The following is a 16,889-nucleotide window of genomic DNA, read 5'->3' as shown; positions in this document are numbered from 1 at the left end:
ACGGCGATAGTGGGTGGCCGTCGGCCACCCGGGGGGCGACTGGCAGCCGGAGGCGGCAGGCGGTGGAGGGCGGCCGGCGCAGCCGAGTGACGGAGCACAGCGACCATCGGTTGAGGATAGCGGCCGGTGGCGAGTGACGGCCGGCGTCAGGTGGCGAAGGACGCTGGTCAGCTGTAAGAGGCAGCCAACGGTCGCGCGAGCGTTGACCGTCGGGCGATGGCGGGAGCCGGCCAACAGGTGGTGGCGAAGAATGGCGGGAGGCGACGGTGGGCGGGTTGCAGCCGGAGTTGGGCAGTGGTGAACGATGAAGGATGGCGGTGGGAGGAGGCGGTCGGCGAAGGACGCCGACGGTGGGTGGCTGACGGTGGGAGGCGATTGACGGCAGGAGGTGGACGGCGGTGGTGAGAAGCGACTGGCGGCAATAGCGAGTGGTAAGGGGGTGGCTGGCTAGTAGAGAAGGCGAGCTATAAGAAGAGTCTTTATTTCTCATTTCTGTTCCAGAAATAGAAAAGTAATTTTTTTTTACTTCTTATTTCTGTTCCAAACCTATTTTTGAAATAGAAAAATGAAATTGCGTTACCAAACGGATTTCTGTTCCAAACCTGTTTCTGGGAACAAAAAAATAGAGAAACAAAAATGATTTCATGCGTGCCCTTAGTATCAGTAGCCGATTTTCTCTGGAAAATGATACTTTCACAATTAAAAACTCTTTTTTCACAGTTTTTCACATTTTATGTTTTGATTAACTAGTTTTTACTCAAAAACTCATCCTCATTTTTCATCAGAATTCTCGAAAAATATATAGACAAAGATACCCTCTACCGACTTACCAAAAAAAAAAAAAGATACCCTCTACCAAATTGGACAAATAATCAAATAAGTCTACCTTACCTTTTTTCTTTTCTGCCATTGTCTGTTTTCGTTATTTAATAATATTATAATCTTAAAACGAAAAGATTTACCTATAAGTTAATATCATAGGTTATTTTTTTTTAACTTTTTCAATACCACATAATTACAATTGTACTTTACATTTAGCATATATTGTTCAAGACAAACTATATACTCTATACAAGCAATAAGCTATACTTTTCAATTTAGACATCTTTGATAATTTGCTCAATTCGGTGGATGTTATTCTTGTCTTTCTGATATTCAAGAATCCTCATGAGATTGTTAACGAGTTGTTACTGGCGAATTAGTCCAGTGGAAACATAAGAGTATGAGAAAAGTTGGGGGAGAAGATTTTTTACAGATGAAAATGTCATTACCCTTTTCTTTTCCCTCTTTTATTGAATGTAATAGTGTTAGGCGTGGTCTGATCAAAATAGATATGTCGAATGATGTAATAGCCTAATAAGTTCCATCGAGTGTCTTGTTGGATATAAATAATTATATTAAAATTTCACGTGCTCGCATACTTTTGCAAATCAGTCTGACTCTATTTTATTCGAGCATGGCACTCAGCTTTCGAATGTCCTACTTCATCCAGAAATGTCGACCCATTGGTCAAGAGTGATCCTCCGCACTGATTTGATACGATTCGCAAGAAATTTGCATCATTGCCACGTCTTTCGGCGGAAGTGAAATCCGAGATTCATGGCTCTCGGGAGACTAAGTCAAAATTGGCTAGTTCACTTTCTTGGGAGTTAAGTCATGGTGGTTGTACAGAAAATGTAATTTGGTTTTGTTGAATATCGTCAAACAACATCCAATAATGCGTGGCCAAAGACCAGCCAAGAAGGACACGGAAATTCACAGCCAATAATAATGGTGGATTCCATCTGATGGCCTCTCACTTTCAATCCTTGTTTTGGCTCTCCTTTCTCGCTTTCTGAATTGTCTCGTCTTCTTGTCTCTTGCCCTTTTCCTTTCAAGCTGCAATCGATGGGAGCAGAAATTATTGTTTTTGGGATCGTCGACCAAATAATGGAACCTTGTTTGTACCGTTGTACAGTCTTCCGCGCATGATGGTGGTGGGAGTCTATCGTTTTGTGGGGACATCTCGTCCCTGACGACGAAAAGAAGGCATGGGTTCTTGACAAGAACATCCGACAAAGTTTGGCAAGAGGTCGTGCGTTGTAGAACCAGACCGAGTGGCCATGAATTACATGCGATAAAGCTGAGGAGCTGTTCTGGTTTGACTGTGAGGTTGTTGCATTGATTTTAATCTGAGAAACTGCACCCGCTCGCTTTACACGAGTTTTATTAGTGCAGATGATGAAACAACCTTTGCAAAACTTAATTTATGCTCAACCTTACGAGAGTATGCTGAACAATTTCATGAACAGATAGAAGGAATGTGAGTTACTAAGGTCATGTGGAAGAAAACTCAGCTTTAATTTAGCTTGCAAACAAGTTCCTATCACCCGCAGATGATAACAAATCATGCTGCGGTCCGTTTCTTGCTGGTTTCCGTGATACAACATGTCTCGAATGGACTTCCTTTGGCTTTACCTGTGTGTAAAAAGATCAGAGCACCTTCCAAATTCACAGGATTCTTTTCTGGAAGGGGTTCAACAAGTCACTGAAAAGCTATGCGGCATGTAAAATCTCAACGACCTGTGCATGTATATCTCATTGACAAAAGAATCGCGTTAGTTGTTATCTGAGGATTGAAAAATTAGTATCTCGTTTTCTTCAGATAGATGCGGAACAAAAGTGACACGAAAGCAAAAAAAGAAACAAAAATCTTGCAGAAATATTACTCTACTCAGCCCAAAGCATTACACATAGACGTCACTTGTGGTCTGCTCGATCTCGAAAAAATCTGTCAAAGCTTCTTTTCATGTTTTCCTATTGGTGGTTGCGCTCCTCCTGCATGAATAGACAACCCATGTGTCGATCGAGAGCGTCATGTGCTGGCAACAAGATCTTTCTCCATGATCAGTACAAGTCTAATTCCACCATCTCTCCCCCACCTCTGCATATAGGTCAACATTTTCTGATTTTAGCCTTCTAGACATCTGCTGGAGCAAGTATTTCACATTTCTACATGTACGCAATTGAAGAAATATTCCTACAGCTCACCTTCTCGCGGTTGGAGATGCTCTTCTGCTTGTCACGTTCATTATTTGCCGGTGTCTAATCTGCACCACACAGGAAGCAAGGTGAAATTGAGAAAGGAGCAAGTGCAAGCTGACTGCCCATTATCAGCTTAGCACATTCCATCGCATTCTCAGAGATAGCTCTCTGCTTTTCTTTTCTTTTTTAAAGCGTCAAAGTTACAAAGTACTTTCAGAAATAACAAGACCACTCATGTTCTAATTGCCAATAATTTTTTCAGCAAATATAATTTGCCCACCGCCCCTTTAGAAGACAAAGAATGATCATGGCTATGGAGGTTAAGGTTTCTCTTGCCAAATCTGATATAGAAGGCAGTCCACATCAACTTCACATTTAGATTCCGAACTACCATGTTTGAACAAGAAAGATACATAATGGAATAAAAAACCAGGATAATTGCTCCAATAATGAAAATATTTGCTTCTGTTAATTCTCATAGTTCACAAGGAAACCCGTTTCAATGGGAACACTAAAGTTCACTTGAAGCGATGAGTGGAAAGACACAGTTCTGCTCTGCTACATCTTTCTTATACATGAACCAGAAGTGTTTGACCAAAAAAAAAAACCAGAAGTGAAGATTTTTTCAACAAATAGCTTATATAAATAGACAGCACAAAGAGGTTCAAAGATCAGCCATATTTAAGTTCTACATCAATCAAAATGGTGAAAGCACATGCCTTTGTGGGAATGACCATTTTTTCATGGGAAAGCTATCAGTTTCTGCACCACCATGCGAATTATAGAATTGGAAAAATGAAAAAGCATATCTGGAAGAACTTGCAAGACTAGTGTGATTAAAAAAATTACAATGGACAAGCTGTATACGGTGGATAGAATCCTTTCAAGATACAGAGCAGCGTATCAACACCCACAGCTGTCCAACAAATCGTGAGGCACGATGCATGAGCTTTCAAAGTTAGATAGATTGAGCATACTACATATGCTGAGGAATTGTTCCTATGATACATAATTGCATGTGCCTAGCAGAGTGCAGAGGCAAACAGCAAAAGCATTCGGGAGTCATGCCAAAGCATGACAAGCAAGTTCAACTTATCGAAATCTCAAGATAGCTTGCCCCCTCATTCTTTCCCCTGAATACAGAAAATAGGAACACTTCCATAAGTAGCTATTGAATCTTGGTATCAATGCAAACTTGGGTCAGTTGAGCTATAGTACCACATCTAAAAACTACAACTTGCAATGGTTTTAAAAAACTCCTCCTAACAGAACAAGCGAAAAAATTTATAGCGAGACAAGAGAACACAAAAATGCAATTTAGCAATTTGATACGTGGCTTGGCCACAAGAAGACATCCAGGGTTAGGGGAGAGAAGACACTCACGCTACAGTTATATTGTGCAAGATAAGAAAGTACTCCCAGTACTAAAGCCCCTATATACTGTGTTTCTCACAAATTCACTATTTGAGTTATTGCCCTTGCTTGCTTAGCAACTACGGTGGGCGCTTTCTCTGTGCTTTTTGCCTCGAGTATTTTGGGTCCTAATGCCTTTTGCCTTTGAGGCTTTGACAACGTTAGGCCAAATGGACAAAGTGATTCAAGGGGTACACTGGACTACCAATAGTATAAATTTCACCATCAAGTGGCTTGCACGAGAATGAACTGGAACCTAGCATCTTCGGTTCTAGAAAAGTTCAACCCAGCATAATTATTGTAAACAAATGATACAATCATGTTGGTGTCCCTTGACAGAAGTACATAGTAAATCAAACTTGGAGATGAACAAAATCAACAAAAACGTAAACACAAGAAGCCCAAAGCAACTTAGTTTTCAAATGACATTCAGGAGATTTACCTGCATTGGCTCAAGAGTAGGTTGCAATTCAGCCCTCCTCATTCCTTCCAATCAAAGATCCTACATCAACCTGTACACAAGATAAAAGGAAATATTATGTATCCTTCAAAAACCACCGCATAGAACAAGCATGCTAAGCAGCAATAACAGCCGAGAGCAATAAAATGTGAAATAAACAAATTGTCTACCTTGCCTTCACCTTTCTCAATCCCTGTATGAGTTAGACCAAACTATGCCCTGGAACCTTGGACGCAGTGGTTTGATCCATCAATTGTCTCAACCTCTCAGCATCGTTAAACCTTCCAGCACCAGCAAAGACATTGTACATAAGCACATAATCCCCTCCATATCCTCTCTCTATCTCCAATATCCTCTTGGTGGCCCTCTCAGCCATCTCGACATCACCATGAAAGCTGCAGGCACCTAGAAGTGTCCTCCATATGACCACATTGGCAATCTCTCCAGGAACCTCCAGAGCGACTTTTTCCGCTTCTTTCAGCCTCCCTGCCCTTCCTAGCATGTCTACCAAACTCCCATAGTGCTTAATGTCTGGCACAAGTTGATAGACATTAACCATCTTCTTGAAAAATCTTAACCCTTCTTCAACCAACCCTCCATGACTGAAAGCATTCAAAACGCTCAAGAAAGTCACTTGGTTCGGCTTCAAACCACCACTCTCCATTCTGTCAAAACTCTGAGCAGCTTCCTCTCCCATACCATGCATTGCAAATGCAGAAATTAATGATGTCCACGATACCAAATTTTTCCTCGCATCCATTATCTCCTCGAAGAATTTTGATGCACTCATAATGCATCCACATTTGGAATACAAATCAATAAGGGAATTCACAACACGAATATCGGATGAATTAAATCCTCTTTTCTCACCATAGCAATGAGCAGATTGGCAAACTTTCACAGACCCAATGTTGGCAATGGCTGGAAAGATGGTCAGCATAGTTATCTCAGACGGGGTAATACCATCATCCGTGACCATTTTTCTAAACAGATGAATGGCTTCATTAGGCCGATTCGTTCGTGTGTAACCATCAATTATTGCAGTCCAGGAAACAACAGTCCGCACGGGCATCTCCTCAAAGAGCGAACGAGCAAGGTCAAGGCGACCCCATTTCGTCAAACCACTGATCAAGACGTTCCACGTAACAGGGTTTCTCTCGGGCATACCGTCGAACACTTTCCCCCCCTCACCTACAGACCCACAAGCCACGTACATATAAACCAAAGCCGTTTGCACGTAGACATGGGACTCAAAACCCAGCTTCAGAGTCAGCCCATGGAGCTGAACTCCTGGAACGGTGCAGCCCAAGCCGACGCAAGAGTTGAGAAGGAAAGTGTACGTGAAGCTATTGAAGGAAACAGAGGAGGAGGCAGAAAGAACGCCGCTTTGGCTGTCTTTGTAGAGCAAGAAAGCTTCAAGAGGGAACCGATCAAGCGCATAACAACGCAGAAGGGCGTTGAAGAGAAGCGTCGCCGCAGACGAGGAAGACTGCTCTCGGAGCAGCAACCCAGAAGCGACGACGCGACCGTGAACCTGCAGCGCGACCCGGCGGCTCCCGCCGTGCCTTCGCAGCAGGGAGAGCAGCCGTTTCGGCAACGCTTCTCGCCTCCGCTCTCGAGGGGTTCGAACGGCCGGAGCTCCGGTGGAAGACGAGCGGCGACGGTGACGGAGAGACGGCGTGGGAGCGGTCTCGAGCGTCCGTTTTGCTCTCGCTGGCGCAGGGGACGTGGGGTGGAGGAGGGAAAGGAGCTTCATTTGAAATGTTGTCCTCAATCATATGTGGCTATCGTTTGTTTCCGCAGTCTCCCTTTGGGCAAATTGATGTCGATTTTTGTGGGTTCCTCCACGCATGGAGTTTCGCGTGAATCTCATAAAAATGAAAGGTTGTAGTTGATCTCGTCGGGATAGGAACAAAAAATAGTAGACATATTAGATCATCATGGACCTCTGTATTTGATCCAATTAGAATTGGAATTAGGCCGTTCATATCCGATGTTTAGCGACGGGCTTTGCTTCATTACTTCTTTGACGTACGCGTTTTTTCTAGAATACATGGAAATTATAGCTGATGAGATGGATTGAAGCACCTCTTACGCGTCCCAATTCTCCCGTTTAAGTTTGTATGATCTCATTCTAATATGACACGCGATAAATCGCACGTGCAGAGATATATCTTCTTACTCGAAACCGGTCGAGATGCTTCCAAGTTTTGCATCTCTAGTTTCTCGGCTCGAACATTCTAAGCAGATGCAAAAGATTTTTTATTTGGCAATTAAATAATGAGCATTGTGAGGGATAAGATCCATATGACATGTTGCAGCCAGGACCTGAAAACTTAAAAGGGAGCCATACTCATTCACATCAATTCATAGTACCAATTTTGCATGAGGTGTGTATATTCTCTTTCTCTAAGCCCCGTTCTTTCCAAATTAATGCGATTCGGATTGATTGGCCTTTAACTTTATCCAGACCTGTCAAAATAGGTCATAAATTCATTTCTTAACTCATATTTAATGGACTGAGTTGCCATATGAATTAGTTATATTCCATAAATATATCATAAATGAATCAATAATATAGGTGTTAAATGGATTCAAAATTTATCTATATTCAACTCGCATTTATAATTCTCTCTTGATCTTGTTCGATCTTGTGCTCGTTTCATGCTTTCACCTTAATTTGAATATAAGTTTAGTATTTTAGCAATATGGGTAGGATAAATTATGAATCGAATTGGATATAGACCACCAAATATGTATAAATTGGATCGGACCATTTTCGATCGGGCTCGATTTGATCCACCCGTGTGACGAGCCCAACCTCATAATTTTACCTAATGTACCCTTGAGGAGAAGAAGATGATGATTAAGAAAACGTTGGGAGACAGAGCACACGTGACTGTTTTGTTGACTGCAACTCCAGCCACAGAGCATCAGAGAGAGAGAGAGAGAGAGAGAGAGAGAGCGACTGTGCACAAAACAGCTCGCCTCCTAAACGAGGGAAGAAAGCCCCCATCCTCCTCCTCCTCCATTGAAGAAGAGACCTTGCTCCAGCTGTTCCGACAGCCCAACAAAATCCAACCTTTCCATTCATACGCCCATCTGTTGATCGATCAAACATCTGTAGGAAAGCGCATCGCTCGCTCCTTCTCTCTGCTCTGCTCAAAACAGAGCAAGATCTTCTCTGTAGGGGAAGCAGGCAAACGGGGGTCGCGCCCATCAAGAACCGCCGGAGCTAACCCACCAAGAAGAGACAAGAGTTTCCCGCATGGCGGACACCCTCTTCTCGAGCCTCTCCGACGACGTCGTCCTCAACATCTTCTCCAAGCTCGAGGGCGACCCCCGCCACTGGGCCCGCCTCGCCTGCGTCTGCACCAAGTTCTCCTCCCTGGTCCGGAACGTCTGCTGGAAGGCCAAGTGCTGCGCCGCCATCCCCTCCGTCGTCGCCGACCTCGCCGGCGCCGCCTCCGCCTCCGCCGCCTCGCCCCCCGGCGGCTGGTCCTCCCTCCACAAGCTCGCCGTCTGCTGCCCTGGCCTCGTCCACGCCGGCGTCCTCCTCGAGAACTCCGACTTCGGCCTCGAGCGCGACCTTGGCCCCAACGAAGATTACTCGAGATCGGATCGCCCCCGACCCGATTCTTGCTCCTCCGCCGCCGCCGCCTCCTCCTCGAGTAAGTGCCGTGAGAATTCGGAACCCGTCGATAGTTGTCCTTGGTCTCTGTACGATGATCTGTACTTTGATACTGTTTACAATACGTCCGAGTCGCAAGAGGGTGTGCGATGGGGGGATGAGGATGTGGCTGTGGAAACAGGGTATGTGAAGGTGGGTGGATATGGCAATGCGTGCAAGAGGAGGAAAATTTGGCGGTCGATGCGGTCGCATTTGGCATCCAGCGTTTGGAATTTGTGCCGGGAACAGGGGATTAAGCTGCTCGCGAGCCGGTTCCGAGGAGACTGCCTGTACATCTGTGACTGGCCTGGCTGCGTCCACATCGAGGAGAAGAGGAATTACATGCTTTTCCGTGGGGTGTTCAAGAATTTCAAGCGGTCCATGGTTTGGAGGACGATAAACGATGGGAATAGGAGCAAGATCAACTTGAATTGTGCCTTCTGCTCGTGTAAGGAGACTTGGGACTTGCACTCTGCCTTCTGCTTGAGGCGGAGCTACGGGTACCATGACGATGGCGAGCCGGTTGTTCGAGCTTATGTCTGTGAGAATGGACATGTCTCTGGGGCGTGGACCGACTTGCCACTTTATACTTGATGGCTACCTTCCTGTGTCGGTCTCTATTCCTGCCTTATTGTCTTTGATATTGTGTTGTTGTTTAGCAGTGCTTAGCTGATTTATGTTTGCTTATCTATGATTGATCATGTTTGTTGCAATTTTATCTTGTTATTGTCAATTCAAGATGGATACTGTTAAATGTATCTTTGGTTCAAATGTAATATCAGATTGGTATGACCGGGCTGCTAGTGTCTGTGGTATGAATTTATTATAGCAGGATTGGTGTTGTTTTACAAGTTGGTGGGTTAATTACTGTGACAATCAGTCTGGAAGTTCCCGATTTTAGAGATCAATGCACCGATGCACGCAAATAAGGATAGGCTTTGCTGGTTCAGAAGTTCTACCTTTATTATCACGACCTCACTTCTAAAATTGATGATTGTTTCTAAAGAGTACTTGGGTATTTAAAGATATGTACATTCTGCTGAATGTTGTTGCTTCCATGTTGTTAATTGAACCTCTGAATTTTGGATAATCTTCACATAATCGTCTTAGCAGTTGCGTGTTTTAGTTCAATGGTGCGATTGGAGAAATGGAAGAAATCGCTGGTGTTCTCTGGTACTAGGGAAACATATTGAGTGTTTACTGTTTCCTGAATCTAAGAAGAATACCTCATGGATATGAGTTTGTGCTTACATCCAAGATGAAAACAGAGAAAAAAGAATAACAGTCGTGCAGTATCAAACGTATATGTTGTTGGCCAAGGATGGTCTTGCTTTTATGTCCATATTGCTGATTTGCCTGATCTGCCGAGCTTGTATGCTCTCTTCATAGCTAGAATTAACTGTGGAGAACTCATTGCGCAATAAAAAAGTTTGATGTGTTCAAAGGCAACGTCTGGCTAAGGGTTTGTAGCTTGACAAACACAAGTTTCAGAAGATTATGGTATATGCTAGGGGTGATTTGGTTCGGTTGTTGGACAGAGAATATGGAAGCTTTTGTTGGTAATGAGGGCATATTGCTGTCCTTCTGGTGCATAAGACTCTGGTTATGAATCTACAGCAGCATTGCACTGTTTTGTGTGAGTTGCTTGTTAATTCATTATTATATAATGATGTCTGGGACTTTTCCAATGTAGAGATCAATGCATGGAGCTACAAAAACAAGGATACACTTTGCTGCTACAGAGGTTGTACCTTTGTTGTCACGATCTCCAGTCTGATTCTTGATGATTTCGAGTAAAGAGCATGTGGTTTTTCAGGAGACGTGGATTTCCTGCTGAAAGTTATTGCTTCCATGTTGTTCAATGAGCCCTGCAACTGTCTTCACACCATCTTCTTCGCACTTGTCGTGCTGCATAGTTTGAGGGGGCGTTTGTAGAAATCGAGAAGTTCTCGTGTTCCTCGGTGCTCCGAAAAACTGTTTCGAGCGAACCTCTTTTATGAATCCGACGAGGTGGTGCTGCGAACGCCTTGTACATGTGAGTTTGTGATTTTCTTGTTGGCCATGGATGGCCATGAAGAGATAATGTCACCACAGGTGCTTGGAACTTCTTCACGCACATAATCGCACATGGTGAGCGAGAGAGAGAGAGGGGGTGGGTAGGGGTTGTTGTTGGGATTTTGGCATCCAAATCTCATAGAATTGAATTCAGAAGTGTCGTGGATGAAAGTGTCCTACATAGATAGAAGAGGTGATGGGAGATGGTTTATTTTGAGGTATATTTCCTCAAATGAGTTTGGGCTCCAAAGGGTACCTCACTTTTGTGGGAAGAGAGAGGACCTACGCTGAGCCGGTCGTTTTCCTGCAGGCGCCGCCAACAGGCTGGAGTCCAAGGGCTGCTTTCCTTTGAAGAAGTATCGCCCATTGGGAAAGTCGATCCGTTCTATCCTGGAAGGCAATTGTTCAACAACCTGGGTACTCCCAAGAGGGGACAAATTGTCCTCGTTGTGAGCAGCAGAGGGAGCATCGTCGTAGTAAGGAACATTGCTCTGATTAGATCAATGTTAGAATGAGTGAAATAATAAAGGGTAAATTTTTTTTTCACTGAAATAAAGTTCTAAGGAGTGTTTTTGAAATAATTTTAGCAAAACCTTATATCAGTGTTTCACTTAGAATAAAGAACTTGATTTTATTAAGGGTTAATATCACAAAAAACCCTAAACTGGTATACTTGTGAAAGATTTACCCCAAACTATTTTTTTTACCATAAAAACCCCAAACTGGTACATCCGCGACAATTTGATCCCGAACTATTTTTTTGACTACCAAAAACCCTAAACCCGACACTCTTGTGACAATTTTACCCGAACTAATTTTTTAATATTTTTTTTTTTCGAATTTTTTTAGTTTTTCTTTTCTTTTCTTTTCTTTTTCCTTTCCTTTCCTTTTTTTTTTTTTTTCCTTTTTTAGTTTGAAAGCAGAGCCAGAGCAAAGGAGCCGCCGTCGTCGTCCCAAATGGTAAATAAACGCCTGCAATGTCCGCCATTCCCGCTCCTCCCCTCCCTACTACTCACCCCGTCTCGGCGTCCTCTTCCGTCGTCCCACCGCGCCACCACCCTTCCCACGTCTCTCCTCCGCCGGTACCCGGCAACACCTTCCCCATCACCACCTCCTCTGCTCTTCCTCCCTCTCCTCCGCAACCTTCGCTTCCCACCCCTCCTCGCTCTTCATGGATCGAATCCCTCCGCTCCCTAGCCAGGTTGAACCTTTTCCGGGACACCGTTTCCACCTACACAGACATGATGGCTCTCGCCGGTATCCCTCCCAACTAGTTCGCTTTCCCTGCCATCCTCAAGGCCGCCGCGGGCCTCTGGGACCTCAATCTTGGGAGGCAGATTCACGCCCAAGCTGTTAAACTTGGGTATGAGCAATCTTCCGTTACCGTGGCCAATACCCTGTTGACCATGTATGACAAGTGCAGGGACATCGGGAACGTCTTTAAGCTGTTCGACAGAATACCTAAGAGGGATCAAGTTTCTTGGAACTCTATGCTCGCGGCACTGTGTCGGGATGAGGAGTGGGTTCTTGTGTTGGATTGCTTCCGTTCGATGGTGGCGGAAAATTTGGAGCCCAGCTCCTTCACTTTGGTGAGTCTGGCGCTCGCATGCTCAAACCTGCTGCGAGGCGATGATGGCTTAAAGCTCGGGAAGCTGGTTCATGCTTATAGTTTGAGGAAAGGGGATTGGAAAACGTTTACCAACAACTCTTTGATGGCTATGTATTCAAAGTTGGGAAGGGCGGGCGACTCAAGGGCTTTGTTTGAATCGTTTGAAGACCGTGATATGATTTCATGGAACACCATCATAAGCTCGTTAGGCCAAAATGAATGCTTCTTGGAAGCTTTGATGCTCTTAGTTCGCATGGTTCGTGATGGAATTAGTCCTGATGGAGTAACGATAGCCATCCCCCGCCTCCGGCTGATCGCCGGACCGGCGACGGGCCAGAGGTTGAGGATGAATGAAAAAAAAAGGAAAGGAAAGGAAAAAGAAAAGATAAGAAAAACTAAAAAAATTCGAAAAAATAAAAAAAATATTAAAAAATTAGTTCGGGGTAAAATTGTCACAAGTGTACCAGGTTTAGGGTTTTTGGTGGTCAAAAAATAGTTCGGGATAAAATTATCACAGATGTATAAGTTTGGGGTTTTTTATGGTAAAAAAAATAGTTTTGGGTAAATCTGTCACAAGTGTACCAGTTTAGGGTTTTTCGTGGTATTAACCCTTTTATTAAAGGTCATGAGTTCTCACTCGGGTGCACATTATAAATAGTCATTTTTTTTATCTAATTATTAATCCGAATAAGTAATTTAAAGAGCTTTCGATAAAATTGAGTACCCAAAGAAAGATAAATAATTAAAATCGTTAAAGAAAAGTGAAAAAGGAAAAAAGAATTTACTAAGATATTCAACATAAATAAGAGTTGGACGCCGTTGTGCCACGAGGAGCTAAGGGATAATTGCACAAATGGCCTCTATGAAATGTTCAATGTAGTTCATAAACTTTAATCCAATGTGCAATGTGATCCCTTGACTTTTAATTTGTTCAATGTGGTCCATGAACTTCTGTTAAATGTTCAATCTAGTCCCTAAATTAGTATATCCCTGGATTCAATGTAATCCCTGGATTATCTAGTCCAGAAACCAAATTGAGCATATACAAAAGTTCATATATCACATTTAATAAATTCAAAGTTTAAGGACCACATTAAATAAATTTAAAGTTTAGAGATCATATTGCATGAAGTTTAGAGACTACGTTAAATATATTAAAAGTTTATGGACTATATTACGTGCCGAGACAAGGTTAATGAATTATTTGTATCATTTTTTCATGAGCTAACTAAACTGAACTGGGGAAGCCTGCGTCAAGAGTTCTGTGGGGGCAGAGCGTCGATCGAGGGGTCAGAGAGAGATGCTAAGAGGAGAAGCACTGAGCGCATACAGGGCGCTGCTGCGGGCCACGCGGAGGACGTTCGCCGGAGACGCCATGATGCTGTCGCAGTCGACGGTGGAGATCCGGAGCAAGTTCGAGGCCAACCGCCACGTCGCCTCCGAGGCCGACATCCGCCGCCTCCTCGACCACGCCCGCGAGGCCTCTCGTTTCATCTCCACCATGATCGTCCAGGCCAAGCTCGATTCCAACGGCGCTTACGGTATCGCCTCTTGGCTCTCTCTCTCTGTCTCCCTCTCTCCCCTCTTGCCGATAAATGAATCTGCGATGCGAGCTCGTCGGTGTCTTCTTCTTTTTGGCTCTTTTGAATCTCGTTGGGTTGTGCCGTCCACGCGTTCGATGAAATGCTCGTGTGGCTCTGCTCGCTGGCCTTCCTTCTCGATGTTTTTGGTTCGTTGTCTGTTTACGATCTTCATTGAATGATACCGTCAATCATAGATTTCGCATCGAGTGCTGATTGCTGTTGGGTATCGCCTACGGTTCGATAGAAGTGAATCGTTCACAGAGAAACCTTAGGGACGCTTATCTCGAATTGATGCATATCTCGTTTGTTAGATTGCTGATTGAATAAACCGTTCCGTTTGTCTCTGGAATCGATAGAGGTGACCCGAAGGATCTCGTTGGTATGCGCATCAAAACGAGTATGATGAACCGTAGGGACGCTTGACAGACAGTAGGGATGATTCTTCCAATCAGGCCAGTCTTTACATGTGCAATTCTTCATTTTTCTTCAACTTGTCAGTCTCGGTTTTTCTTTTAAGCATTGGAGTCTTCCACATACACAGAGAACCGCAACGAATTTATGAATAGACAAACGGGTTAGCTGCAACAGTTACCCGCTTATACGTATGTACCTGCTAACACGCAAAACTTTGATAGCTTCCACACACCCACACCTCAGTGATTGCCTTCACTGTGTTGACTAAATGGTAACGGTGCTTGGAACTATAGGAGTAATTTCTTTTTCAAGAAAAAGCATGTCCTCTTATGCTTGATAATATTCCAGAGGCAGGGGGTTGTAGCCAATTGGTCTTGGGGATGGTAATATTTGCTTTACCTGTCCAATCCCTCCGAGACATGGGAGAGGCCTTTCCCTCAACAAATTCCAGCTCCCAGCTCGTCACAAACCAAAGATGGAGGAATAATTTGTGCTCAAGTTTATGTGTGGGCCTCTGTTGTTGCGCGTATGAAGTTGAACTATCATGCCAATAGTATCTCCAGGGTTATTTAGGATAAGATGTGTGGGCGCTTGTGTGAAAAAAATGTTGCATGCCTCTTGGATTGTATGTACCTGGCCTGTCTCAATGTTTATATAGTCGAAAGCATACATCTTGGTGGCTGTCAAAGCCTGAATAAGTTCAGTCACCTTACTTTAACATTTGGTAGGATATGGTCCTAGCAATACCGTTTTATAATGTTTATTTTTTTCATTTTAAAATTGAAGCCTCGAGGCTTTATCACTGAGCCTACTCTTCAGAAGTGTAGACAATGGCAAATAGTAGGGTAGGAAGAAAAGCAGCCAAAAGAAGAGAAGAAAAGGAGCAAAAACTACTGGATTAAGCAAAGAAAATGTAAATAAATAGGCAGAAGAGGAAAAAGGAAGACCATTAGAACAATGCTCAGAATCCAGTCAAAGAAAAAAAAGATTGCTCTATGAAATAGAAAGCCAGGATCTTTCATCCGTCATGTTGATGTAATTCAGAAAAAGTTAGATCTTTCAGCCTGTCTTTCACTGTATGCTGGGTAATACATATTTAGAGACTAAAGAGTATCTATTTGTTAGAATAAAAGTTTGGACTAGCGTAGATAAACTAAGCACAGAAAAACCCAACCTACAGCTACTCAACCCTCTCTTCATCTCTCTCTGGCAGCCACCACCCACCTTAAATTAGCTTTCCAGCACAGCTGACCCGCCGATCTGCCGACTCAAGCCGCCATGCCAATGACGCCTCTTTGCTCCAGCCAGGGCCATTGAGAGCGCCAATTTTCTATATCTCTCTAGCTCTCTTCTAGATCATAGAATGCCTGACATCTATTCAATCAGATTTCGGTCATTAATGAAGACCTCCCACAGTGTGAAGACATGACAACCTTGATGGTCTCTAAATCGTGGTATGATAGCAACTCAACTCTTGTCCAGAGAGAGAGAGTCGCTGGTGCCCATAGTGACTGAAGGTGGGAGTGGCACCACTGGGTGGCGGTGGCAGTTAGTGGCTAGAGGGTGGAGAGAGCAAGAGATTGAGGATCTGCAGATTAAGGATTTTATTATTTTATAGATTAGGGGATTTCATGGTTAGTGGATTAACTATTTCATGTCAAGAAGTAGATGCAGCGTCCTCTCGAATAAGCGGTAAATTGAATGTTAATCATCCTCTAAACTGAGAGGTTCCCTATACTCGATAAAAAAAAATTATTGGTTGCAGCGAGTAATTGGTGAAACAGAGATATGAGTTTTTCTTTTGGGGGGGTCGACAAACAGAGATATGAGTTGAGGAGGAGATTGTTCAAATATTGATGCCTTTAGGCAAATTCAAAAGGCTGAGATTGGCCATTTACCATCTCAAAACAAAGGTAATGTTGTCTTTTGACGAGGACCTGTAGGAGTACTCAAGAGTGTCTTCTTTGTCTATGGATTGTTCTCTTTTGTACGAATAAAGAAGATTCTAGCACTTGCTTGTGGTATTCTCCCCCTTTCAACTTGAGGTTAGCATTCCATCTTGATGGTCCAGACATTTTGCTCTCTACTTTTTCTGTGTCTTTCTCGTATCTAATCTAAAGTTTGTCTACGCCCTCTCCAAATAAGAAACGATGCAAAGAAAGTGAAGTTTGAAAAGTTGCATAAGTGAATGTGTAACCACTTATTAATTATTTTGCTTGTCACAGTGGTGAAACCATCTAAAGAGCATGCTGGGGCAACCCTTGAAATTCCTTCAGAAGAACTCTTGCAGAAGAAAGTATGAGGAAGGAGGCCCATTTTCATAGAGACATTAACACCCAACGTGAGCTTTCTGAGGAAATGATATTTGATAGATTTCATGACGCTGGAGGATCGATGCAAATTGTTTCCGCTGTCGATGTTTTGGATGAGAGCCTTCTCTTGTTATACGGATCGAGTGATTTCGAGAACTTTATGTAGACCCATGGGGATTTTTCTTGTGATGAAGTTCTAGCTTGTTTTCCACTGAATGATCGCACCATTGGACCTTATGATTGATCAAGCGCTGCAGAAAATTTCATAAGATCGCGAACACCCTGTTAACTTAACTCTGGAATTACTGGTCCTCCTACATATTCAGGTTAGAGGACCGTTGGACCAAAT

General features: G+C 43.5%; 3 protein-coding genes across 7 annotated transcripts; 2 read left to right on the top strand and 1 right to left on the bottom strand.

Annotated features, from left to right (window-relative positions):
- Positions 1-2,321: 2,321 nt before the first annotated feature.
- On the bottom strand, positions 2,322-6,699 carry LOC115694082 (pentatricopeptide repeat-containing protein At1g09220, mitochondrial). 5 transcript variants are annotated; one of them, XM_056310969.1, is made up of 4 exons: positions 5,068-6,699; positions 4,880-4,949; positions 3,031-3,089; positions 2,322-2,923 (listed from the first exon to the last, which is right to left on the bottom strand). In XM_056310969.1, exon 1 carries the CDS (start codon positions 6,651-6,653, stop codon positions 5,100-5,102), a length of 1,554 nt encoding a protein of 517 aa, XP_056166944.1. In that variant the 5' UTR covers positions 6,654-6,699; the 3' UTR covers positions 2,322-2,923; positions 3,031-3,089; positions 4,880-4,949; positions 5,068-5,099. The 5 variants fall into 5 exon arrangements, with proteins under 5 accessions (XP_056166944.1, XP_056166954.1, XP_056166951.1 ...); XM_056310979.1 differs by having other exon boundaries at positions 2,322-2,817; XM_056310976.1 differs by having other exon boundaries at positions 5,079-6,699.
- Positions 6,700-7,843: 1,144 nt separating this feature from the next.
- LOC115694094 (phytochrome A-associated F-box protein) lies at positions 7,844-9,359 on the top strand. The gene has a single exon (XM_030621220.2). The coding sequence runs from the start codon at positions 8,166-8,168 to the stop codon at positions 9,159-9,161; it is 996 nt and encodes a 331-aa protein (XP_030477080.2). The 5' UTR covers positions 7,844-8,165; the 3' UTR covers positions 9,162-9,359.
- A 4,103-nt stretch (positions 9,360-13,462) lies between these two features.
- LOC115694088 (mitochondrial zinc maintenance protein 1, mitochondrial) lies at positions 13,463-16,756 on the top strand. The gene is made up of 2 exons (XM_030621214.2): positions 13,463-13,772; positions 16,454-16,756. The coding sequence occupies exons 1-2, from the start codon at positions 13,532-13,534 to the stop codon at positions 16,528-16,530; spliced, it is 318 nt and encodes a 105-aa protein (XP_030477074.2). The 5' UTR covers positions 13,463-13,531; the 3' UTR covers positions 16,531-16,756.
- Positions 16,757-16,889: the final 133 nt, after the last annotated feature.

Source organism: Syzygium oleosum, unplaced genomic scaffold, assembly GCF_021117445.2.
Source record: "Syzygium oleosum isolate NSW1041296 unplaced genomic scaffold, Sole_v2.1 Sole_v2.01, whole genome shotgun sequence".
Taxonomy (NCBI): Eukaryota; Viridiplantae; Streptophyta; class Magnoliopsida; order Myrtales; family Myrtaceae; genus Syzygium; species Syzygium oleosum.
Note: the sequence above shows the minus strand (reverse complement) of the source record. Positions and strands in the feature narration are given on the sequence as shown.